Here is a 24,537-nt window from a genome sequence, read left to right as displayed (position 1 = left end):
CAACCTAGTCGACAGATTTACCTGTGGTGTCGGGAATGTTCATAAGATCTGGAAGACTCTCTATGTCGTGACGGTGATCTTGATCTTGATTTTGGATGTGATCTATGTTTGCTCTTGGTATTTCTGTCATCCTCTCTGCCCTTTGTCCTACTCGGGTGCTTGTAATCTTCATCTGATGAATCTGACAGATCATATCTCCCACTATCTTCTAATTTCTTCCTCGATCTAGGTCCTCTTTGTGTTTCTTGATCGTCACGTCCACCCCTATTTCGATCTCGATCTCTACTTTTATCATTACTTTTGCTTTTCTTCTCATCGCTTTTGCTCTTGTCCCGCTCATCATCAGATTTCCACTTCAATTTCCTCTCACACCTCGCACATAATCTAACTTTGACCAGCGCCTCTTTCCGTTGATTATCCTCCATATAGACAAAAGGTAATTCGTAACTTCTCAAAGGCGGTATTTCATCTATATCCTCTGCGATCTCATCATCATCATCATCATCTTCATGATCTCTTCTAACAGAGGATAAACGACTTGAACTGGCCGTATCGGGATCTTTAAATCGTAAATTTGATAAACTGATTTGTCTTTTTCGTTCTTCTCCGTTTGAGGAAGTGGTAGAAGGTGGATTATGATATTTACACCTCAATGAACCGCAGGTATCTTCCCCTACACCATTGATCACCTCCGGAGCGGTACGCCAGCGGAGTGCGAATTGATGTGATTTAAAATGTTTCAAATCGATCTGTGGATTGAATTCGATCAATTGTCAGTATCCAATATCATCAGCCTGCAAACATATGCTATGAATCATGACGAACATATTCGATGATCTGAACAAGATGAAACTTACCAATGCAAACTCCTTGAATAGCTTACTCTCATAAGCTCTAGCAACCCTTTCTTCCCAGCTGACATTTTGAGGTTCTTCATCATCCCTTATGAATCTATGATTCTCCTTGACGACATCCCAATCTGATTTCCTGCTTTTCAGGTCTGCTGCCACCAGATCTGAGTTCGGACCGTAGTGCGACAAATGAGCGGTATCTCTCTGGAAGGCTGAGGAACCATATGAGTTGGGCCGGAGTCGCTTGAATACTGGTTCGGAAGAAGAGGAGGAAGGGGGACCGGAGATCAATTGACCGGCTGATTTCCAACTCATCGCATCGTATTGCATCAACCTGATTCTGATGGGTTGAGCTAAGATAGGTATTGTCGTGATTGCAGAGATCCATGCTTCGAACATGGACATGCATATAACCTTTGTCGCAGGATTCGCTTCAGTCGAGATTCGTCCTATTTAGGGTACCCCTTTAAGCATTTGCCACCCAGCTCCCAATCTGATCCCGTTATAATCATTTGTATTTTCAGATTTTCAGTGGTGATTTTGTTTTTTTTGGCGTTGTTGGTTGCAGCTCCAAAGATCAAAACTGATTCCTCTCCTGCTTTAACGTACTACCAACCAAAAACATTGAATTTTGGTATTGTTACAATGGGTAGACTAAGGAGATCAAGGTGAGCCGTCTGCTTCTGGCTGTCTGCGGCGTCGCTCATCAATTTGCTGATCATATACTATCGTCCTTCTTTCTGCTCTGCTGTTGTTACATTTCAATCATACGACCCCATGTACTGGCTGAACATCACTTTTTATCGCTATATCAATCACGATACAACCTTTTTATGAACACTCAGAACTCATCACGCCCGACGAGACGTCCATCGACTCGCTCGTACTCGAGTCAGAGTCAAGGATTTAGACCAAATCGAGATCGATCTGAGACCAGGAAACAGAGCAAAGTTGGAAAGACAGGAAATTGATGAGGATAAACCTGGATTGGGACAACATGTGAGTGATACATTATCAGCTGACCGAGTACCATCATAGCTAAGCATTTGCATAATAATTGTATAATAGTATTGCGTCGAATGCGCCAAATACTGTGAAACTGATTTAGCTTTGAGAAATCACACGAAATCTAAAGTCCACAAGTGAGTATATATCTCCTGATCAATTCAAATCACATTATGACTATCATGTTCGGTGCTCTGCTTAATTCGGGTACAACCATGCTAATTGCGTATCTGTGCCTGTCATAGACGTCGTTTGAAGGAACTCCGAGACCCCGCTTACACGCTCACTGAAGCCGAAAAAGCTGCTGGATTAGGCCAAGATAATAGACAAAGAGGTGTGGAGGAAGTAGTCAAGAGATTCGAAGGGATGAATAATGAAGCTAGCTCAAATACGCAGGAGGGACAGAAGGAGGCTACTACTGCTTAGTGGGGTATGGATATTCGGTATGTTTATAGATGTTATCTTTAGAGATGTTGTATATCATGGATCGTTTCCTTATTCATGGCTAGTGCACCTGCTCAACTTAATCCTGACTCTTTGTCTCATCTGTTGTACTCACAAGAAGGATGAGATGATTTACATAATAGGTCACAATGTGTTACAACTTGATCCTCATTTCACTTTCTGCGCACCAGACTCGGCATTTCCCGCTTTCTCTTGATAGTATGCTTTCTTCATCTCCTCGAACCTTTTCTTCATTTTCTCCTCTTCTTCCACCATCCACTTCTTCCTCTCCGCCTCAATCTCCACTTGTGTGATACGCCATTTCTCCTTTTCATTTTCTGCTCGCTCTATCGACCATTCATAATCCTCCATAACCTTCTGCAATCCTTCATGGTTCTCGTAGCGCTTCATCATGTATATCCTCCAATCTACGTCATCGTCGGGACGATGGAAATCGTCCGGGATATCATCACCAAATACTTCTCTAAACCCTTTCTTCACACATAACGGGTCGTAATTTCCAATTCCCTCTAAGCGAGCATACAGCTTACCACGCCGGACACAATCCGCAAGATCAGACCTTTCATGACGCAAATAGCATTCGATCAAAATCTTCTCTGCTTCACGAAGGGAATTATCACCCATCCGCATCCACTCGTAATCTTGATTGAAGATTTTAGGCGTCGAGAAAGCCTCTTCTTTCGTTGTGACGTATGCCCTGCGAACATCATCTTCAGAAGTCAGGCTCGACACCCTGAGCGGAGCTCGAGCACGTAATCATCAGACTTACCATTCCCAATCTAGAATGCTGATGATATTGCCTTCCTCATCTACCATCAGATGATCCCCTCTTTCATCAGCATGTTTCACGTATACCTTCTCCGGCTTTTATCTAACTCCTTACATCCGTTCACCAATTCACGTAACTCCAAATGCCAAAGATAATCATCGATGAGGTTGTCTTTGTACAATGCACCTTTGGAGATGTATTGTAGAGTAGCGTCGATGTGCGCAAGATAAGTTCTTTGTTCGTCTTGAAGGGGCCAAAGAAATATGGTGGTGAAGGCTGCATGAAAGTCAATGTACCGATTATTGGACCGACTCGAACGTCTTTGGTGTGACCGGTAGCCGTGGATAAAGATCCAATTTCGGTGTGTTCAAGAGGTATGTTGGAAAAAGTTGGATTTGGATCTTAGCATATTCCTCCACAAACTTTCGTAACTCGTTGGGAGGTAATTCGATAGGCTTGTAAAGATTTTTGTTGATCTTGAGAGGTTTACCCTCTACGAATTCGTAAATGAAGTAATCGAACGGTAGTCCTGCACGATATAATATATCAGCTAAATGATGGTAGACTTCCAATCGAGGGGGAATTCAGGAACATACGTGCAGAAGTGTTACAATTCACGTCTTCAAGATGCTTGGGCAGCCAAGCACCGGGCACCGAAACACCGTTAGCTTTGAGAAAGTTGAGGGTGGTGACTTCAATCGTCATGACTATATCTGAGATCTCTTGAGGGGGTGAAGGGCCATAGGGTTGTCTGACTCGAAGAAGCCAATCGACATCATCTTCGAAGGTGATGAGGAAATGTACGTTGAAACCAGCATACCATTTGGATTTTATCAGGTCTTCAAGTTGAGGTATGATGAGCGAGCAAGTATGTCCTGGTCGGATGGTGCTGATTTCTTTCTCCAAAGCTGCCTGATGGGTTTTGATCTGTTCGAGGATATGGTTGAGCTTAATTTGGATAATTCAAATCAGCGTGTTGTCCCATGCTCGTCAATTCATCATGGGATATGCATACATTCTTTTCTCTCGTAGCCTGCTTGACCTTATACATTGCTTCGTTTCTCTCATCATGTTCCTGCAAATTCAGTTATACGGTAGTAAGCATCATTCAGGACATGCAGACTGACGACTACTCACTAATCTTGCTAATCGACAACATTCATGATTATTCTCATTGTCGTGTACATCACACAGAACAACGTTGCAGAATTGACATTTCGCTTCCCACCCGAGAACAGTGGAGGTACATCCAGTGAAGCTACAGGGATGTTCTACCAATTCTGGCATTTTGAGGCTTGAATCCAAAGAAAAGAGAAGTTTTCACTGTTCAAAGTCAATGTATTTATCGAATAAGTTGAGTGAGTAGTGAAGGAAGTTTGATGGACATGATGGAAATGAGAGAAAAAGTGAACCATGCGGTGACTTTGCTGTGATCGATTGATCGATCGAAAGGAGGTTCAAAGTAAGAACACGACTTCAGTGGCTTTTTCATCATTTCTCTCCTTTGGGACCACATTGCAAAGGTTGCGACGAGCACGCCGATGATGGAAATTTGCATTCGGAGAGAACCGATCATTGTCAGAAGTGTGAGCTTCATTCCTTGAGTGTTTAGGCTTTCTATGATTGTGGTGACGGAGCTTTTTCTCAGGCGGTGATGTGGTGTTCGGTCGAGAGGACAGGAATGATGAGACTGAAGAGTACGGAACGAAGAGAGATGAGTATCTGGTAAAACAAATGGCACTTTGAGAGCAACCAAAGATCTTGCCAATCTGGATTAAGCTGAGGAAGATGTTACAGAAGCTCATCACGACCACATTGAAGCTAAAAGAGTCCTTGAAAAAGCCAAAGTGGAAGCGGGCTACTCTGATACTGAAGATAGCAACGCGGATGACGATGACGATTATGTTCATCCTAACTGTGATGAGTAAGTACCGCTTGTGCCCGCTCATAAGGAAGCCTCTCAGACATTTGTATTGATTCTTCGTTCAATGGCAGCATCTCCTGTTAGAGTTACCGACTTGTCGCGCCCAAGATCTGAGATGACACATATGCCACTTCCGGTGTTGCTTTTATCATCAGGTCTTCTCATTGGGAATTTTGACATGAAGTGAATCCGTGGCAACACTGTATATGCAAGTGAGAGAGAGTTTTGACTGCTATGATATGTCAACAGAGAACAAGAGGCATCAATTTGATATCCTCGTCGTTGAGTAGACTTTTCTTTTGGACTAGTGTTCGCTCGGAGATTTATCCCGTTATGAACAAGCGTGTTTTGATCGCAACACACAGTCCGTGTATCCTCACAGCACAGTGCCATTGTTGTACCATCACCCTGATTGCCTTATACATGCATGCGCTGGGAGTTGATCTCGTATCATTGAATCCATAACAACATATGACATATGACATATGACATATGACATGAAAGACATGTCATTCTTCACAAGTGCCAATTGTTGTATCGTAGATTGTGATACTTTTACCGTCACCAACAGCAAATCAGTGTAAAGGTCATGTGAAGCCGTGTACTGTCATGAACATAACGTGCAAGCGTACCATGATTGCGTACGTTTGGATCTGCTGGTGAGTTGCCATCACTGCTATGCCTCATTGTAGTCAGTCTCATCTGTTGCTCATACAAACCCATGTAGAACCCGACACGCAAGTATGCTGAACAACAACAGATAAATAGGCAGATACGACTGTGACAGGTGAGTCACGAGTCGAGGAGCAGATGATACCGAGATGGTGATTGACCAATGTATCTATGTTTCCACAGTATGGCTTACTACTCAAGAAGCTTGAAAGATCACGACTTGCTATCATCGACTTAGCAGAATCACTCCGTCCTGGTCATCATTGCATTCTAGTCCTTCCACCTGACTCCCTAACCATTCTCGATAACGAGCGATCATATGGTGCCATCAACATACATTTCCCGCTAGAGTTCGATGATGGTGTCAAATGGCTGTTAAGGGTCCGACAAGCACATCATGGAGTACCGCCAATTGAGATACTCAAACAGACAGCCATAAGTGAAGTGGTAACGCTGCAAACACTCCGATCTTTCGGTATGCCAGTACCTCAAGCGTGGATTCCAATCAAAACCAGGGTGGAAGATGAAGGGGGTGACTTGTTTGAAGGTATGCGAGCATCTTCAGTCAGTCCAATGGCCTAAAACTGATCTCCTCCCGCGGTAGATACTTCAATCTGTTACTTCTTCTGTGAATTCATGGCAGGTAAATCTCAGCTCATGCCCCATCTTACACTGCAAACATATCGTGAAGTGGTCGACCATGATCGAAGATTGATAGAAGAATACGGAAGAAGTCAGATCCTGCTTTCCAAACATCCTATAAAATACACCTTAATCGGTTCGCTGGTCCCTTCCAATGGGCACAATGACTCAGTGTCGGTAGGTCCTCTACTCAGCTTGTGGGGAGTAAATAACATCCAAGCACCTCATTTTCCTGGTCCATTCACGAGCAACAGACAACGGTATTTAACTCAGATCGACATCGTTTTATCGCATATAAGTGAAGGCGTCATGAACGACAACGACGCCCTAAATGCATATCTGTGGCACCTGACTCTCAAAGAATTAGTAGAGACTTGTCCGGAATTAGCTGAAGGGGTTACCGAGGTATATGTACGCCATGCGGATGCGAAAGGGAATATATTATGGGGTGATGATGAAGGCAATCTGACTGCTATCCTTGACTGGGAAATGTGAGTGAGAACATCTTCAATATTTTACCCACAGAATGGCATATGCTGAAGTTGTGATCGTTCATAGGGCATTTGTCACTACCAAGGCCGAAGCTTTCTCCTCTCCCTTATTCTGCTACCATACCAATGCGCCTTACGAGAGACAAGATCTGCATACCGTCAGAGAGAAAGTTCTCATCGACTTCTACGATCGCTCAAATCGTCCGGATCTCGCTCACTGCGTTAGAAAAGGGAAGAAATACCAATACCTTGAATCAATTGGCAGATTTCATGGATGGTACGTCATGATCTGTATGCCAATGGCTTTGATGGATGCTTTCGAAGATACCAAACCCGAATCACTCCAACCTCCATTTTACGCTGATAAGGATTGGACCGTTTATATGGTCCAGCGTTATATCGATAATCCCGAACTCCAAACACTCATCTCGAAGATAGGATGGGACTTAGAAGAAGAGAGGAAGAAAGTGATTTCATCCAGAGGATGGGAAGAGAGAGATCGCAAAAGGTCTGAATGGTGGGCTTTGACGGCCGAGAATCGACGGAGGAGAAAGTCCGAAGATGTTGTAGCGAGGGAAAAGGCTATGGTGGAGAATCGACTTCGTATAGCGTTGAAGAAGCAGAAGAAGATGGATGAAGGTGCTACAGGTGGAATGGAAGTCAAAAGCAGAGTTAAGAAGATCACTAAGTCTCATGATGATACTCCGGTGACCTTTGAGGAAAAGGGACCAAATGGCCCTGCTAAATCATCGTAGCTGTTTCTGTGCAAAGCTTATAAATGTGCCTCCTAAAGAGGGTATCTAACCAGGACATACCAGCAATATAGCCGGTGGGCGTTCGTTGATCGCATGTAGTTACCATCAAAATGCATGTACAACATCCCATACCTCTCCAGCCTATCTCTATCGTATCATTAGTCAAACGAGATCATGCTGAGTCTCCATCATTTATACCACTCTTTTGGTCTGTGTGGCACACTAGATGTGTGTGTTGTTGTGGGGGGAGGCTATATTACACTTTAAAATGAGCGAATTATCTCTACTCTATTAGTCGATATGCAACCTCGTTCAGACTGAGTTACCTCACTACAGCCTTTCTCGTCTAGCCTTCCAAGCCACAGTCACTGATTTCCATGATCAATCTCCGATACTCTTCATCACTTCCATACTTATCATGAGCCCAATTTATATACTCGTCCGTATCACAGAAGAAGTATTGATTACCTGTGACTATCTCTCGGATACCATTCAAGAAGTCCAAAACCGGGTAACGACCCACTAACACATCCAACCATTGATATAACCTGCCATACTTCACGCATTCGGCTAAATCGGGATGTCCAAGCGTCTGATATTCTTGGATCAATCTGAGCTCAAGTCGTGATAAAGAGTTATCCCCATGCCAGAAAGTTTTCGGATCCATGAAAGCATTGCATGAGCCGAACGCTTCACTTTTAGAAGTCACATACGCCCTATCCAAGAACAGATCAACCTTCATCATTGGGAAAAGAGGAAAGTCGCCTCACCATTCCCAATCTAACACTCCAGTGATATGCCCGTCTTCATCTATCATGATATGATCTCCCTTATCTTCTCCATGTTTGAAATAGAACCTTCCATCTTCACATGTTTCCCAATGATCATATCGGTTGACCATATCTTTCACTTCTAAATGCGCGAGGTACGCAAAACGTGCAATTTCAGGATGAAATATTCCTTCTCGAATCTTTCTCAAGACCAGATCAATAGATGACAAGTATCTTTGCTTGTTGCTCTGGAAAGGTCCGACGAAGTGAGGTGTTTCATCGAAACGAAGGTAAAGAGAGAGCAAAGGTCCGACTACGACTGGGGGTCTACCTGGTTCAGACTTGAATTCGGAAGGTGCAGGGTACAAGGATCCGATGGAGTCGAAAGAAAGGGATTTGAGACTGATTTGGAAAATAGCGTAATCATGCACTGCCTGATCCATCTGTTCCGGAGTCTCTTCTCCGTTCAAAATTGGTGCATTCAATGGTTTACCCGGAACGAAATCCATGAAGAAGAAGTCGAGTTCATCTGTAAGCTCATTATTTTTCGGTCAGTGACGGTAACTCATTCGATATCTGATGAGAAGGGTGATAACTCACCAGTGTTGGGTTGAAGATCTCTGGGGATCTCATATACCATCGGTACAATCCCGTTTGTAATTCGATTCAAGATCTTCATGGATGCTATCTCACTTTGATCCTCCATTGATCTGATAGCTGGTGTTGCAGCAAGGATATTGCGTTTTCGAATTCTCGCACACCATTTTTTACCATCATCGAACGTAAGGATGAGATGAAGATTCACCCCACCTTCTAAAATTGTTTCTCCACTGTTGGGGATTTCGATGGTGCAACCGTGACCGTTTCGCATGGAGGAAGCGATTTTGTCGAGATGTGCGTTTCTGACGATTTCGAGGAGTTCAGTACGCTACAATCAGTCCAATGGTTATGTCAATTCAGAGCTGTCAACAAATGGAATTTTAGCTCCAGGACTCACAGCGGCTTCGGAATTTGCGTATTCCCTCGCATCACGTTCATCCTCCTAATTCCAGGGTCAGCTATTGATATGATATCCCATAGAAAGGCGGACTCACATCAAGCTCGAGACAAGGGTGGTAAGGCCCGAAAGCGTGAATTTTGCATAAACGCTTGTAACAGATTCGGCAGTCGCCGGTATGGGGGATGGATCGAAGCTGACAATCGGGGTAGTCGCAAGGCCAAGTGAGCATGGTGATAAGAATTGGTACGATCTATTGAGCAGTACTCTGAATAGAGTGCAGATATGAAGAACTATGGCGAAGAGGAAAAACGATGTTGACGACCGTGCATGTAGAGTATATGTATGTGTGTATGTGTGTGTCACCAAGCGGTGAATGTGGCGGTTTATCATCGCTCATAGTCGAACTTGATGGTACCTCACACTACAGCTTCGGTAAGTAGTTATACACGTCGAGTGTACAGCAATTCAGTCTGTCACCTTCTCCCATGGGTTCAGTCCTGTAAACATGCTATGTACACGTTTACATGCTGGATCGCAATAAGATCGAGAAGCCTCTGAGATCGGCACATACACGCATAAAGAGAAGCTTCAAAATCGAAGCGTTGCAACCCTATGCTAGACATTAACTCGGTGATTCTTGCTTCTCGTTATGTCGAGTTGCCATGCACTTTTCAAAATGATATGCAGCTCGACATATGCAGTGGAATATATATGAAATCGTTCGAACAAATCCAGTGTCTTCGCTCTGAACAACTACACCTCTCCTCTTGTCGTACAATAGTGATTCTCAAAATGGGCTGGTGTCGTTCTTGCTCAAGGGAAAAGGCTGAAGGTCAGATGTCAGATATTCATACCAGCCTAGAATGTAAGTCATTTTTTCGATTAACAATTCAGATCTTGTTCATCTCCCAACATGAATCGTTGCGATAGTGCAATCGAGGAGAAAATGACTGATTTCGCCACTTCTTGTAACTATCAGGTAAAGTGCGAATATCATTCTCCACCTGGGAGTCGCAAAACACCCGTCTTCGTGCCGCTCAGATTCACCAAGACGAAATGCAAACCAAAGTTGAAGAAGCCTATGCCGAATATTACGAATTTCAAGCTGAAATGGCTCCTCCCCACATCATGGAATCTGCTCAAGCTAGAATTAACAATTTTGCCACCAAGCTCGAAGCTGCTCAATGGGAGGTATCTAGTGCGACAGCCGCTTTGACTAGTGCGCAGGTACAGTACGAGAAAGATTATAGAGCTTGGGAGGTGGTGAATCAATGATTGGTATATATATGCTAAAATAACTTCTGGTTAGTGTGATACAGTAGAGTTGTGTGTTTTCCGATGAATCGAAGATGTCCATGGTATACTACTCCACTGGCTCGGAAGCATCCCACTTTCGGAAATCACCTACACTGGTCGAAATGTGTTGCACACACGAGAATCTTCTTGTCTTAGGCGTATAGGCCACCTCCACTTTGCATTTTAGAGTCTCAGTTACGATCAAAAATGCACGAAACAATGACAACCAGCACCGCCACCTCTTGAGCTGCTAAACCTACAGACGACAGACCAAGGTGATAATTTAGGGCATACGTTACTTCCAAAGCCGAAGCATTCTCTCCACCGCTCGCCATGATCCTCGCCATGATCCTCCCATCTTCCTTCTGGGAAGGTGACAACACTCTATCCTGCCATTCCATTCCTCCACTTACACATTCCAGTATGTCAATCTTGGTCACTCGGATCTGGCTAAATGTGTCCAAGAAGGTAAATTCTATCAAAGACTCAACATCCTACTGGGACATCATCCGGAGCTCAGTCATCTCAAAGCTCTGAGGGAGATCGTTACTGGAGATAAGATCTTTTTCGCTAATGATGGAGAATACAAGGATTGGTGCCTCACTAGATATGGTGAAGATGAGGGATACCTTCGTTTGCTCAGAAATACCATCGCCTGAATCCTCCATTGATCAGTATCTTGAACTTTATGATATCACATATAAAATACTTTCAATGTGTTATGTATGCGTTCATCGCCATTCATTGCCTTGCCGTAGTACCATCCCTTCGACCACTTTCCACTCCTTCTTGGCTCACAGCCCTGTTATGAGGTTCAACTTCACTTCTGACCAAAAGTAGCCCCGGAAGATCTGTTGTTATCCTTGTTGGTATCATTAGAGTTGTTGGTATTGGTATTGATTCCACTATTGGCGGTGGAACTAGTAGTGTTGCTGGTAGAGGTCGAGGTTTGATAAACTGGATCGACTGGATTACCTGTACCGCCATCTGGGAAATAGCCTATCATCTAGAAATCCTTCTCTACACAGATGAAGAACGTACGAAGGTAACAATACTCGCCACCTTTTCGTGATCCAGCAATGTTCAGACAGCTAGGGCAAGACCTGTACACTGTCTCAGCCTGGAAGGAAGGAATTGACAGGTAAACGTGTTGACTCACATTTGACAGTATAGGGAACTTGAGAGTACAAAGCTATTTGAAAAGTTGTTCTTGTGAAGAACTGTGAGATAGGAAACTCAGAGTTCCGAAGTTACCTCACCCTTATACTCACCTCATTGTATTTTGCCTGTCTCCAGTTTCTAACAACATGACCCAATTGAACACGTCTCGAAGTTGAGGCATGAGAAGACAATGAAGTGGAACTGGCATACAACGGGCGGAGGAAGCATCTGAAAGAATGCATTTTTTTCCCGAACCATGCATCAAAACATTGGATGGATATTCACAGTCGATACTGTAATATCGACACAATGACGTGACTTACAAGCGTTTGCCATCGAGGTGTTTGTTCCGTCTGCTGTGCTTACTGTACCACTCCATACTTGATGGATTCTTCATACCCGTTCCAATGTCTATGGGCAATAGACAACGACACCATAGCAATTGAGGTACCACCCGCATGGTACATAGTGTTCCAGAACACATAATGCACTGTCTCGTTGATCTGTGTCGATATGTATACAGTACCGTATGTTGGGATCCGATGCAACACAGACCCAACACGACCAAAAGTGCCACCTTCCTTTGGATTGATGGCTTGAGTGTTGAAGATCCGTGTCCGATTCTTAGCGTGATGCATGGTCCGCGTCCATCAAATTGCACCAACTGATCACTCACACAAATGAAAACAGAAAAGAGATGATTGCCATCCGATCGTCAAATCTTCAAGTTCCCTCGCCACTCCTTGTATCCTTTTCTTCACTCTTTAGCAGGAACTCACTCATTCAACATCATGCCAGAACTCATCGAATACCCTTGTGAAGCTACTGGATGTCAAGCTAGAATTCTGCGATGGGATGCTATATGCTCTTTATGTCATGTCGTCTGCTGCTCCGAGCATAATACACCAGATCATCACCCTTGCCAAAAAGCCAGGACGAAGGTGAATCTGGCTAATTCTCTCGTATACGGATGGGAACTGACCATTGGATGCAGGAAACCCCAGAATCGCGAATGACTGCGCTCAGACAGATACAAGCGGATACAGAACGTCAATATGTGAGTACAATATCACCATTATCATTAACGGTACACCCGGTTATATGACCTTCTGACTCCTTGCTTAGCTTACCACCATCCTACTCGAAATGCACACATACAAAGATATCATACTCGGAGATTTCAAACAGCTTCGTCCTTCCTCCAATTGCACCCTGCATCTACCCGAGGACTACGAAGCTCTTCAGAAGTCCAAGTGGTATGCCGCCTACAACGTTCACTTCCTGATGGAGTTCGATGATGGTATCAAATGGTTGATCAGAGTTAGACAAAATCAGGGACATCGTCTACCCTCCCAAATCACTGAACCCGTGATTCAAAGTGAAGTTGCTACTCTGCAAGTTCTTCGAGATTACGGTATACCTGTACCCGAAGCTTATTTACCTGGATACATGCGTTTGAAAGGAGAAAGAAATGGTACGTTCACATCCGTCCCCAAACTCCGGGGATCCTACTGATACGGCTTTCACAATTCTATAGAGACAACGCTGGATTACTTCTTTCTTAGCTTCATGGAAGGTACACCTATGGATATACCTCGAAGCGGTCACTTGGGTGAGATCACACTACCCGACGATCAGCTTCAGCACTTCATAGAAGAATATGCTAAAACCGAAATCCAACTTCGGAATCTCAGATTACCATTCAAGAAGATTGGCTGTATATACCCTGCAGAACACGACGGTATGCTTGTAGGACCAATCGTATCTAGAGGAAGCTTCATGAATCCTACACCACCTTACTTTATGGGACCTTTTGACACTCTCAAGGATATGTATCTGGCTAAGATTGATTCAGCTCTTCGGTATATATCGTTGAATGCACTTCAAGGTCAAAACCCTGTTGATGCCTATCTGTGGCATTTAGAATTGAGAGAGTTAGTCTCACACTCGAAGGTCTTGTGTGAAGTTCCGGAGCAGTTGTTCATCAAGCACGACGACAAGAAAGGAGATGAGATGATGGTCAATTCTGAAGGGAAAGTAATAGGAGTTATAGATTGGGAATGGTGAGTACTGCTTGATGTAATATGTTCCCATCGTCTCGGCTATATGCGTCATTCTGACTTGATGTCTCCAGGGCGTATGTTACTATCGAATCCGATGCTTTCTCCACACCATGGCTGTTCAATCGTACTTTGACTTATGTTCGAGAAGGTTCCAACTCCCTTACTCATCCTGAAGAACTGCTCGTACAGCAATACGAGACAATGGGATATTCGGACCTTGCAGACTGTGTGCGCGATGGAAGACTGTACCTTCGTTTGGATAGAATAGGGTATTACGATTCAGCTTACAAGAAGTCGGGATTTAGAGAAGTATTTGGTGATGATGTTCCTTCGGATCTCACTCCCCCTGAGCATGACGTAGATTGGAGAGTGTTTTCTATGAAGAGGTATCAGAAGGATGAGGGTTTGAAAGATGTTATGAACAGGTTTGGATGGACTTTGGAAAGAGCAGAAGAAGAGGCAGAACGAATGCATTAAGCGAGATAGAGACTGAACATGTCGAAAAGATGATGGATGATTAGGGCAGAGTGATTTGTAGCATTACCATTTAAGATATGAAGAATTATGCATTATCAAAGAGACTCCGTGTCGACTGACACACTCCGATGCTCTCCATCTGCTCTCGGTAGCTAGTTATAGCACGGGTCATCAGCAGTACATACAGTACAGTGCAAATATCCTACATTCTCGGTCACTTCAATATGTGCTTCCTCCAGTGCACGGTGGACGTTTACAAAATAACTAATACGAATTTTCCTTCAATTGTCAAGCATACATATTGGCGAACAGAAACGATAGGATCTATCAGGGGTCGAGATACATAGGGAGATAATCGGCTTCTAAGTGAATGCAGGTGACAGATGAATATCGCTCAACATGCTTAATGCCTCTTGACAATCGGTGGAGGGAGGAAAGGGGTCACGTACATAAAATTATATATGTACAGTAGTACCATCCGCAAAGTGGCACTTTCACCTGCTAGTATACTGTAACAAATCTGTGTGGTACAGTATAGACAATTTGCATGTATCGTTCACAATATAGCTCTATGTACACGTTCTCCAGCCCAATCTCCAGTATCATTGCCAGAAAAGTCTCTACCTGGCATCCTGCAAGTCACTTAGCAAAACATCAGAAGCTTCAACACGGTTTCTGTGCTTCGACTATATTCTTACTTTCATTTCAGTAAGCTTGTCCTGGTCCGTCATCGGAATCCCATTCGTCGCTGCTTTCGGAGCCTGAACCACCATATCCACTATCGTGATCGTCAGATCCGCTTGGTCCAGCATGGTTGTAGTTGGAATTATTTCTTTCATCCTCCTCCGCTTGATCTATCGTCAGACCACTTATTAGCTTGCTATGCAAAATTTTGCAATTCCGCAGTACCGTACTCACGTTCTGCACATAAGTCTCCATAAGCATGTGAGAAGTCTACTGGATCAGCGCATTTCATACACCCTCCTACTTCTTGCTCCTCCTCTTCCGCCTCTTCAGCTTCGTTGTTCTCTTCTTCACCCTCAGAGCTAGAGCCAGACCCAGCAGCATGATCCTCGCCACCCTCCTCCTCTTGGGCAGTTGCTTGTTGAACTGTGCCGTCGGGGTTGCTACCTTCAGTAGTGGTTTGGCCGCTGTTCACTTGAGGTTGAGGCTTCTCTGCCGGAGGTTCGTCATCGCTGGATTCGGATTCGGAAGAGCCCGACCCGGAGGATGAATCGGTAATTGCTTCCCACTCAGCGTAGTCTTAACATGTCACCAGACATGAGCTATCCCATGTGCATAGTGTGTATCAAAGTGTCTATTACTCACGTTGACTGCATAAGTTGTCAGAGTCAAATTCGACGTTGTCGTCAGGATTACACATAGGACAGACTTTAGCCCTAAAATAAGAGACGGTCAAATGTCAACCGAAAGCATGCTCGGTACTTCTTTTCAATTGTCACGATGATCTAACTAAGACCTCAGTAGACGGCCTTAATCATATAGGAGACGGCCTAAAGAGGCGAGCAGATGATAAGAGGACGACGGATGATATACTAATCTAACCGAAGTATATAAAAGGTGAACGACTTCGTTGGTACGAGCAACGAAATCGTTCAACTGACCCGGGTATCGTTGAGACTTATACGATATCCTAGCTAAAGAAACGAAGTACTCAGCTAGACAGGTAGACTTCCAAGGGGACAATAGACGTTGTAGCCTTGAGGAGATACTGAAGTGCAAAGTGATATCGTGATATCAATCAATAGTAAGACAAGACAACAATTGAGAATTCATGAGGGGAATCATCATGAATACGAAATTAGAGAGGATATATATATCTAACTATCGTGAAAGTCCAATGTCCATAGTAGAAGTTGAATGAACGAAGTTGAGTGATATCTACAATAAAACCTATCCTTCTCCTATATCCTACTATCTCCATATTCTACCAACGATATCGACCGATATCGTTGTCCTAAAACCGAGGTCGTTATCCATTACGTAAATCCCTATACCAATAACCTTGTCGTGGAGGTATCCGACATGACATCAATGTCTAAATGATGTCTTGATCACTCACATTGTGAATTGGAAAGATTCGCCCAGTGGATGCAGGTTGAGAGGGGTTCTCTTTTGTCAAGTGGAGTCTGATTTGAGACACGATGGAGAAAGTCTGACATCCTGCTCTTCTATATGATAGATTAAGTACCTCCCGATACTCATTGAGGAACCTCGTCCACTGCCCACGACCTTTGGCCGTGTTCAAAGAGGCTACTAAGCATGTACAGTAAAGGAATGATGTGCTATCTTTCATAGCTTCACCGAGTGGGGAGCAGAAAACATGATCAATAGAAGCTCAAAGGAATCAAAACTTTGTTCTTGGGCGTTTCTGTCGGGGTTCTTCAACTGAGAAGGTTCTTATGACCGGCCAAGAGACAAAGAAAAAGAAAAAACGATTTGCTGCCTCCGCTTCATCGGACCCTCGATCTGTTGTCAAAGCGCTAAGGCACTTGCAGAGACGGGAAAACATCCCATCAGAAGGGAGACCTCATGCTCTCATTTATAAGACATGCGTAGCTTGCATTATCGATCGCATCAAATTTTGTGTGTTGCACACTAGATAAAGGTTGTTGACGATCTTTTTGAAACGCCACATTGAGCGAATGGACCCTTTCCTTCTCAACACACAAGAATGATCTAAGAGTGCCACACCTATTGCATTGTTCGCTTCAGGTGACTTAGGTCGATTGACCTGTTTCTCGCATCACCATCAAAATAACCTTTTGCTCGTTGCAAAGAATCAAACCTAGAAACCGCTTTCCCTCTGGATTTCTTTATTCGTATCATTGTGACTTGCCCTTGGGATTATTTCGATACTGTCCGTCAATACGTCGCACTCTGCCAAGGTATTCCACATGAAGTGAAGCCGCACATGCCGGAGCTTTATGAAAAATCGTGCGCGGTCGCAAATTGCGGAGAAGCGGTCATCGACAGATTGGCCGAGTGTGAATGGTGCTGGAAGGTGTACTGTAAGAAGCATGACAAGGTGGGCTTTCACTTATGCAGACAATGGCCTGTAAGTAGATCAGAAACACATCGGAGGGTTGTTGACGTACGCTGATACTTGCATGCAGTATGGTGCTCACAATCTAGACGAGAAGCGGGCGATCAAAGCTCAAGCTCGTAAAGCATATGTATGTATCATTTCCGATGTAAAACGTCTCTCGATATAATGCTGTTCAGGAAGTAATTTTTATGCTCTTCTCGTCCAGTACGGTGGCGTCATAACTCAAATAGCCAAACATCAAAACTTCCTCGTCCATGAAGCTGAAACCCTTCGTCCTGGTCATTCCTGTCAGCTCACCATCCCTCAAGATCTTGATGCTTTCGCGGAATCTAGTAAGATTGGAATCTTCAACCTCCACTTTCTTATCACCTTCAATGACGGAGTGAAATGGCTTCTTCGAGTACGTCAAGATAAAGGTCATCGACCACCTGCAGAAATAGCTCGCACGGTCATAGAAAGTGAAGTTGCGACTTTAGGTGTTTTGAAGGAAGGGGGTCTTCCCGTGGCAAAAGGGTACCTACCACTGTCTCTGGAAACCTCGGAGGGAGAAAAACAGAGTGAGTACCTATTCCGGGATTTCCTCTGCGGAAGAACGATATCTGACGTTGGTGGGACATCCAGAATTACCTTTCGACTATTTCTTCTGCGAATTTCTTGAAGGAACACCTTTCAAAGTGCCTCGTGCAGATTGGTATGGAAGCATCGACCTTCAAGGTGATAGACTATTACACTTCATCGATGAATACGCCAAAATCCAAATTCAGCTTTCTGATCATCCTCTTCCTTTCACCAGGATCGGATGTCTCTGTTACGAGCATGTTGACAATGGAGATCGTCCAGTCAAGGTAGGACCAATCGTTTGCCGAGGGACATTCATGAAGACACAATCACCCTATTTCTTTGGTCCATTCTCTACCAACAAAGAACGCTATCTTGCAAATATTGATGCTACTCTCAACTACGATCGACACTATGCACCTAAAACACTTCGAACACTGGACAGATACCTTTGGCACCTGGAGTTGAGAGAACTCGTTAATGCTTGTAACGTGCTTGAGGAGGAGCCGAAAGAGGTATATATCAAGCATGATGATGAGAAGGGAGATCATTTCTTGGTGGATGAAGAGGAGAAGGTTACCGGTATCATTGACTGGGAATGGTGAGTTTGAGGGTGCCGCACCTACTAAATGTACTCCTGGTTCGAATGCAGCTTACGCAGCAGAGCTGATGCCATAAGTCTCATACCCTCTCAGGGCATATGTCACTACCAAAGCAGAAGCTTTCGCAAGTCCCTGGTTATTCTACCGAGACCAAAACTATCGTCTAGGAAGTAACGAGCTTACTTCAGATGAAGAGCTCCTCATAGAGGTCTACAAACGATACGATCGACCGGACTTAGCGGATTGCGTGCGAAATGGTAGATTATATGCTCGACTTGATCAGATTGGGCATTATGAGCAAACTTTGCCGAAATCGGGATTCAGGGAAGTGTTTGGGAAGGATATTCTAGGAGTGTTTGATCCTCCCAGAGCTGATGTCGATTGGAGGGTGTACATGATGAAGAGATGCAAGAATGATAAAGGGTTAATTGGCATGATGAAGAGATGTAAATGGCCCTTGGAGCGGGCTGAGAAAGAAGCGGAAACTTGGAATGCAGAGCAAGGGAAGAAAAGGGCAGATATGAGGGAGCTCGAGAAAGCCAAGAACAGAAAGTCTAGGAAGGCAAAGCCAGATCCCAAGGCAGAATCACAAGCTACAGAAGAGCAAAGCCTTGAAGCCACCAATTGGCAAGATGGTATTACCTTGGAGAAGTCAGTATCTCATTCGGTTTTGTAGATGTATGCATATGCCCATCTATATCATCATTTTCTGATACATTCGAGATCTCGTCGCCTCTATCATTTAACATGCGAAGAAGACCTTAACGAGGTCTCGATCTTGACAGATACGAGGGTGAATCAGAATACCAGAGATAGCTTACTGGAAAGAATGGTGAAAGACCGCATACGAAAGCTAAAAGATCATGTATCTACATGTATATCTGTGTTAGATGCTTTACGTGTCATTTGTTCTCTGCATTTCCTCGTTGTCCTAGGTCCTCTTCGATCTTAGTCTGCTGCTTCAAATGCCACTCCGCTGCTTCTATCTCCGCCTTCTTCAGTGAAAATCCGTATTTCTTCATCATCTCCATCAAGCCACTACGATGCTTGTACCTCTTTATCATGTACACCCTCCAATCTACGTCCTTCCCTGGTGGGTCAAAGTCCTTCTGAGAATCTGATTCAAAAGGCTCCCGGAATCCCTTCTTGGTATACACCTTATCATATCGCCCAATTCGACTCAACCGCTAATACAGTCTACCATTCCTAACACAATTTGCTAAATCTGATCTTCCATGTCATTCATAGTAATCAATCAACATATTCTCCTCTTTGGTGACAGTGTTATCGCCTCTAATGTATTTCCAAGACTCGTAGAATATGTAAGCGGAGGAGAACGCTTCTCCTTTGCTTGTCACGTATGCCCTGATAGAGAACATCAACACTTAAGATCTGCTAGGAAGATGCGATTGTGATTTGTATGTCACTTACCATTCCCAATCCAGCACTCCTAGTATTTTTCCTTCCTCATTCCACATCAGGTGGTCACCTTTTTCATCATCATGGTTGACAAATACTTCCTGAAGTGGTTGTGCTAAAACAGCACTGTGATTGACCAATTCTTCTAATTCGAGGTGCCAAAGATATGCGTCTATGGGATCGGACTGACATATCGCTCCTAACAGGATGTAGTCCAGGGCTGCTTTAATATGAGCGAGATATCGATCTTTCATGCTGGAGAACCGTCCAAGGAGATACGGTGGCTGAGGAGTCTGAAAACAACCTCGAGCTATAATAGGTCCAACCTCAATGTTCCCAGGCTGTGAGCCAGACCGAAGACAGCCGATCTGGTCGACAGGAAGTTGAAGTTCGGAAAGCTTGATCTGTATCTGACCATAGCCCTCAATAAGCTGTAGGAATTTGTCTTCTGGAAGGCTTAATGATTTGAGAGGATGCTTGGGTATACGCCAGGTTGAACCTGAGAGGAACTTGTAGAAGAAGTAATCGAAAGGAATATCTACAGGATTTTCACCTCCCGTATCAGTGACCCCGCATGATCGATTGAATGTAGTGAAGAGGATACTCACCTTGGCCCTGATCATCTGAACAGGTCCGTACCGGAATGAACCCTTCGGGAACAAGTATGCCACTTTTCTTCAAGGTGTTCAGCATAGCTACTTCACTATCTATACTATATTTTGTGATGATCTTTGGAGGTCGATGTCGGCGATCCTGTCGTACTCGAAGAAGCCACTTGATACCGTCTCAAACTCCAGCTTGAAATGGACATTGAAGCCTGCCAAGAGTCCAGATTGCAACAGATCATCTACAGCTTCGTGTATCTTTAGATTGCACGAAAGACCGGGACGAAGTGACCTAGCTTGCTGGACGAGGTGGTGGGAATATAAGCGAAGTTGAGAGATGAGGTAGGTCAGCTTATAGAAACTGATCATCAGCTTCCTGTCCGTACTACCTTATTCCATATTATTGTGATTCTTCGGTACGCACGTATTGTCGCTTAGCATCGACTTTCTTCTCTCGACGTAGTTCCTGATCACCATGATGTCAGGACCAGCAAATAGTTCCTTACAATTTGCTTTAATCAGAAGCAGTGACATACCTTCGTGCCTAGTGTTCTGCAATGGTGATCCTCCTTGGTGTTATGGGTAACACAGCGGACTTCATGACAGAGTTCACATATAGCATCTTCGCTGAGAACCAATGTACCGCACTGAGGAAAGTCGCAAGGCCATTCGATCAGCTCTGGCATGTTTGATAATCTAGCTGAGTTGCATTAGCTAAAAGCGTGATCAAAGCCCGGGAGCTGTCATAGAGACATACGAAGAGTCTTAGAGATATGAACGACTTTGAATGTTTCGTGATGACGGTACTGGTTGCAATGCAGAGATATGTGATGATGATTGATGCGCTTTGGACGTTTGTTAATCGATGCTGGGAGATGGTCTGTTTGTGTGGCGTGCCTTTGTGGCGAAACATCGCCAATGGCCGAGTGATTGAATTCCCTCCAGGTCGACAGTGGGCCAACTGTACCCTATAGCTACCAAAGCCGAAGACTTCTCCTCTTCTTAAACCATCTACGAGTGCATCAGCTACTTTGCCGGGAAAAGCTATATGTCCAAAGAGGAAGAGATCCTCATTGACTGTTATGGAAAAACATGATCAGCTCCCCCACATTCAGCTAAGTCTTCGCCTGCTTAAATCGTGATATATCTGGAAATTATGTTAAACACAACCATGAATGGTCAAGAAGATGTCCTGCAAGGAATCTCTCCACCTTTTTGAGACTCAGGTTTAATGATTGTATGCTGTAGCAAGATACGATTGCTTGTGTATGGATACATCCTGTATGTAACTGCAGGTGCCACTGTGCGGAGGGTATCAAACGGTACCTGATCCCTGTTCCACACAGCTTATTGTGTCGAAAAGCATTGTTTAGGCATGTTATGTATTGTTGCCGATTCATCAACAACTAGAGTTTAAGAACTGAGAATCTTCTCACTGTGCGTTCGTTCCTTCTTTTCACAACATCAAGTGGTATAAAGTCATACCCTTCCATTTCGCGATGCCTGAACTATTCGAGTGGCCTTGCGATTCTTCCCGCTGTCAATCCAAGTTCTGTGCCCAAACGGCCATATGTGATTTGTGCTATCAAGCTCTATGTCCAGAGCATGATGTAGCCCCCGCACATGCCTGCAGAACTCCTCGCACTACCGTGCGTCTCTCTGCAATGAGCTGCTGTGGTTATCTGCTTATATGACGTTCTGTACTTATCAGGAACAACGCTGGAATGCTCAGGACAACGCTCAAAGACGATACGTAAGTCGCAGAAATCACCGGGCTGATTACGCCATTCATCTGACCAAATATGTACCCTGCAGCTCGGTAGGGTACTGTCGGATGTTGCAACACACAAGAAGGATTTGATCAATGTTGCCCAACGACTCCGACCTGAACATACATGCCACCTCATTCTGCCAGAAGACTCCGAACAGTTCTTCCAGCAATGTCGAGGTGCAGGATTTAACGTTCACTTCACTCTAAAATGGGATGATGATGTCAAATGATTGATCAGAGTACGACAGGATCGAGGTCATCGAATTCCTCATGAGGTACGAGAAGCTGATATCAAGAGCGAAGTTGCCACTTTGCAAAGATTGAGAGCAGGTGGGATCTCTGTGCCGGAAGCTTGGCTGCCTGGATATCTGGATGATAGCAAAGATGGTATGCCAACAAGTGAGTACATTCATTATTGATACTCGACTCTCCCTGTGTGTCGGAAGACATCGCTCAATCTCTACGTGGCAGTATCACCTTTCCCATTCGACTACTTCTTCTACACTTTCCTGCAAGGTCGACCTTGGCCGATCCAGAAGACCCCTTTCTATCCTATGCGCTTACCAGAGGAGGATATCAAAAAATACATCGAAGCATACGCTTTACATCAAATCAAGATGTCGCATTTTGTACTGCCCCTCAATCAGATCAGATGTCTGCAAATGAACAAAAGCGGTGAGGAAGTTGGACCCATCATCACTAGAGGAACGTTCCAAAAACCTGAACCACCTTATCTTCTTGGTCCATTTTCAACTCAGAAAGAACGTTACCTATCTCATATAGATACCACGCTCGACTATATCTTGATGGGAGCAGTTGGGGAATCTGGGCCTATCGACTCCTATTTGTGGCATTTAGAGATGCGCGAGCTAGTCGAGCACTCCAAAATCCTCGCCAGACCTATCACCGAGGTATATATCAAACATGATGATGAAAAAGGTGATCAACTATTATGGGACGACCATGGGAAGGCCTGTGGAGTGTTGGACTGGCAATGGTGGGTCTGGTCCACTTACGAGCTGGTCATACATCAGCGAGTTCTAATTATCATTCATAGGGCGTATACCACAACCAAAGCCGAAGCGTTTGCTGCTCCCCCTCTGCTTTACGAAAGCATCAACCTTTTCTCAGGTGAAAATAGTATGACAGAGGAAGAGAATTTTCTCATTGGATGTTACCGCAAGTATGGAAGGCCTGATCTGGGGGATTGTGTGGAAAAAGGAAGATTATATCAAAGATTGAGTTTCATAGGGCGCTGGTATGACTTTTACAAGAAGATAGGCTTCAGAGAACCGTTCGAGCCGGATCTCCCATCTGACTTTCACCCTCCACTAGACGACGTCGATTGGCGTGTGTATATGATGGAAAGATATAAAGATAATAAGGGTTTGTAAGAGCTGATGAGGATACTTGATTGGACTATCGAAAAGGCCAACGAAGAAGCTTTTCAATGGCATCGAGAGAAGGATGAGATAAAAATCAAGAACATGCAGAGCATGGTAGGATTGAAAAAGACAACCGGCTGATATCTGAGCCGGAAGAAGAGAGGGCCAAGGTTGATCAACGAGCAGACGATACTAGATTAGACGACGGTGGTAAAGAAGAGGTAGCGATGAGAGCTGGATGTGATGAAATTGCCAACATGGTCTTTGACCATATAGTGCAGCAGGCAGATACGTCAAAGGAAGGCTGTAATACCAATGACTAATCTGAACATAACTCCTGACCGCGCTGTCATTGAGTACGAGGTGGGCTTCATATCACACTTTTGCCCTCAGATGATATGTTGTACGCTGATAGAATCATTGCATCAGAGCCTTCAACATATGATTCATTCACCGTTTATACATGGTCTGCGACAGATTTCCCTGTATATCGCCTGAAATCAGGTTGAGTGGAGTAGCAGGAATATCTCAATGGTGTTTATAGTAGCTGTGCGGATCAGTCTCTAAATACCCATAAATGCTGAATGCATGTACATGAAGTCAAACTTCTAGACTTTAGACTGGACTGAGCTTTATGTAGTTCGTTAATTTACTGAACGATGAGAGTGATTGCTATGAACGATGCATGCATATAAGAAGAAACAACAACGTTATCACGTACTATACTAGACTACAATAGTACAAATAACCATATTGACCAATAGACCGTTCGTACTAACACTAATC

General features: G+C 44.2%; 15 protein-coding genes across 15 annotated transcripts; 8 read left to right on the top strand and 7 right to left on the bottom strand.

The window, feature by feature from the left end:
• Positions 1-17: 17 nt before the first annotated feature.
• I203_101647 (uncharacterized protein) lies at positions 18-1,250 on the bottom strand (the record flags this gene model as incomplete). Its single annotated transcript, XM_019150464.1, has 2 exons — positions 18-749; positions 858-1,250. 2 exons carry the CDS (start codon positions 1,248-1,250, stop codon positions 18-20), a joined length of 1,125 nt encoding a protein of 374 aa, XP_019000057.1.
• A 246-nt stretch (positions 1,251-1,496) lies between these two features.
• On the top strand, positions 1,497-2,282 carry I203_101646 (uncharacterized protein; the record flags this gene model as incomplete). The annotated part of the gene is made up of 4 exons (XM_019150463.1): positions 1,497-1,519; positions 1,697-1,850; positions 1,920-1,993; positions 2,102-2,282. 4 exons carry the CDS (start codon positions 1,497-1,499, stop codon positions 2,280-2,282), a joined length of 432 nt encoding a protein of 143 aa, XP_019000056.1.
• Positions 2,283-2,468: 186 nt separating this feature from the next.
• I203_101645 (uncharacterized protein) lies at positions 2,469-3,137 on the bottom strand (the record flags this gene model as incomplete). Its single annotated transcript, XM_019150462.1, has 2 exons — positions 2,469-3,018; positions 3,091-3,137. The coding sequence occupies 2 exons, from the start codon at positions 3,135-3,137 to the stop codon at positions 2,469-2,471; spliced, it is 597 nt and encodes a 198-aa protein (XP_019000055.1).
• A 252-nt stretch (positions 3,138-3,389) lies between these two features.
• Positions 3,390-4,377, bottom strand: I203_101644 (uncharacterized protein; the record flags this gene model as incomplete). The annotated part of the gene is made up of 4 exons (XM_019150461.1): positions 3,390-3,619; positions 3,687-4,038; positions 4,106-4,165; positions 4,228-4,377. 4 exons carry the CDS (start codon positions 4,375-4,377, stop codon positions 3,390-3,392), a joined length of 792 nt encoding a protein of 263 aa, XP_019000054.1.
• A 1,480-nt stretch (positions 4,378-5,857) lies between these two features.
• Positions 5,858-7,574, top strand: I203_101643 (uncharacterized protein; the record flags this gene model as incomplete). Its single annotated transcript, XM_019150460.1, has 3 exons — positions 5,858-6,233; positions 6,291-6,819; positions 6,887-7,574. The coding sequence occupies 3 exons, from the start codon at positions 5,858-5,860 to the stop codon at positions 7,572-7,574; spliced, it is 1,593 nt and encodes a 530-aa protein (XP_019000053.1).
• A 346-nt stretch (positions 7,575-7,920) lies between these two features.
• On the bottom strand, positions 7,921-9,573 carry I203_101642 (uncharacterized protein; the record flags this gene model as incomplete). Its single annotated transcript, XM_019150459.2, has 5 exons — positions 7,921-8,290; positions 8,345-8,873; positions 8,945-9,272; positions 9,342-9,386; positions 9,439-9,573. 5 exons carry the CDS (start codon positions 9,571-9,573, stop codon positions 7,921-7,923), a joined length of 1,407 nt encoding a protein of 468 aa, XP_019000052.2.
• Positions 9,574-10,181: 608 nt separating this feature from the next.
• Positions 10,182-10,619, top strand: I203_101641 (uncharacterized protein; the record flags this gene model as incomplete). Its single annotated transcript, XM_019150458.1, has 2 exons — positions 10,182-10,209; positions 10,324-10,619. The coding sequence occupies 2 exons, from the start codon at positions 10,182-10,184 to the stop codon at positions 10,617-10,619; spliced, it is 324 nt and encodes a 107-aa protein (XP_019000051.1).
• Positions 10,620-12,592: 1,973 nt separating this feature from the next.
• I203_101640 (uncharacterized protein) lies at positions 12,593-12,817 on the top strand (the record flags this gene model as incomplete). Its single annotated transcript, XM_065516925.1, has 1 exon — positions 12,593-12,817. The coding sequence occupies one exon, from the start codon at positions 12,593-12,595 to the stop codon at positions 12,815-12,817; it is 225 nt and encodes a 74-aa protein (XP_065373743.1).
• A 130-nt stretch (positions 12,818-12,947) lies between these two features.
• On the top strand, positions 12,948-14,341 carry I203_101639 (uncharacterized protein; the record flags this gene model as incomplete). Its single annotated transcript, XM_019150457.1, has 3 exons — positions 12,948-13,275; positions 13,339-13,864; positions 13,936-14,341. 3 exons carry the CDS (start codon positions 12,948-12,950, stop codon positions 14,339-14,341), a joined length of 1,260 nt encoding a protein of 419 aa, XP_019000050.1.
• A 705-nt stretch (positions 14,342-15,046) lies between these two features.
• On the bottom strand, positions 15,047-15,725 carry I203_101638 (uncharacterized protein; the record flags this gene model as incomplete). The annotated part of the gene is made up of 3 exons (XM_019150456.1): positions 15,047-15,195; positions 15,260-15,604; positions 15,671-15,725. The coding sequence occupies 3 exons, from the start codon at positions 15,723-15,725 to the stop codon at positions 15,047-15,049; spliced, it is 549 nt and encodes a 182-aa protein (XP_019000049.1).
• Positions 15,726-17,276: 1,551 nt separating this feature from the next.
• I203_101637 (uncharacterized protein) lies at positions 17,277-19,247 on the top strand (the record flags this gene model as incomplete). Its single annotated transcript, XM_019148957.2, has 5 exons — positions 17,277-17,420; positions 17,479-17,538; positions 17,617-17,968; positions 18,033-18,570; positions 18,665-19,247. 5 exons carry the CDS (start codon positions 17,277-17,279, stop codon positions 19,245-19,247), a joined length of 1,677 nt encoding a protein of 558 aa, XP_019001976.2.
• Positions 19,248-19,809: 562 nt separating this feature from the next.
• Positions 19,810-20,683, bottom strand: I203_101636 (uncharacterized protein; the record flags this gene model as incomplete). The annotated part of the gene is made up of 3 exons (XM_019148956.1): positions 19,810-19,936; positions 20,003-20,528; positions 20,599-20,683. 3 exons carry the CDS (start codon positions 20,681-20,683, stop codon positions 19,810-19,812), a joined length of 738 nt encoding a protein of 245 aa, XP_019001975.1.
• A 312-nt stretch (positions 20,684-20,995) lies between these two features.
• On the bottom strand, positions 20,996-21,281 carry I203_101635 (uncharacterized protein; the record flags this gene model as incomplete). The annotated part of the gene is made up of 2 exons (XM_065516924.1): positions 20,996-21,061; positions 21,132-21,281. 2 exons carry the CDS (start codon positions 21,279-21,281, stop codon positions 20,996-20,998), a joined length of 216 nt encoding a protein of 71 aa, XP_065373742.1.
• Positions 21,282-22,094: 813 nt separating this feature from the next.
• On the top strand, positions 22,095-22,456 carry I203_101634 (uncharacterized protein; the record flags this gene model as incomplete). Its single annotated transcript, XM_065516923.1, has 2 exons — positions 22,095-22,244; positions 22,307-22,456. 2 exons carry the CDS (start codon positions 22,095-22,097, stop codon positions 22,454-22,456), a joined length of 300 nt encoding a protein of 99 aa, XP_065373741.1.
• Positions 22,457-22,490: 34 nt separating this feature from the next.
• I203_101633 (uncharacterized protein) lies at positions 22,491-24,074 on the top strand (the record flags this gene model as incomplete). The annotated part of the gene is made up of 5 exons (XM_019148955.1): positions 22,491-22,543; positions 22,605-22,765; positions 22,838-23,363; positions 23,424-23,716; positions 23,908-24,074. The coding sequence occupies 5 exons, from the start codon at positions 22,491-22,493 to the stop codon at positions 24,072-24,074; spliced, it is 1,200 nt and encodes a 399-aa protein (XP_019001974.1).
• Positions 24,075-24,537: the final 463 nt, after the last annotated feature.

This window comes from Kwoniella mangroviensis (assembly GCF_000507465.2).
Source record: "Kwoniella mangroviensis CBS 8507 chromosome 1 map unlocalized Ctg01, whole genome shotgun sequence".
Classification (NCBI taxonomy): domain Eukaryota; kingdom Fungi; phylum Basidiomycota; class Tremellomycetes; order Tremellales; family Cryptococcaceae; genus Kwoniella; species Kwoniella mangrovensis.
The sequence above is the reverse complement of the archived record's forward strand: the minus strand, read 5'-3'. Positions and strand labels throughout refer to the sequence as shown.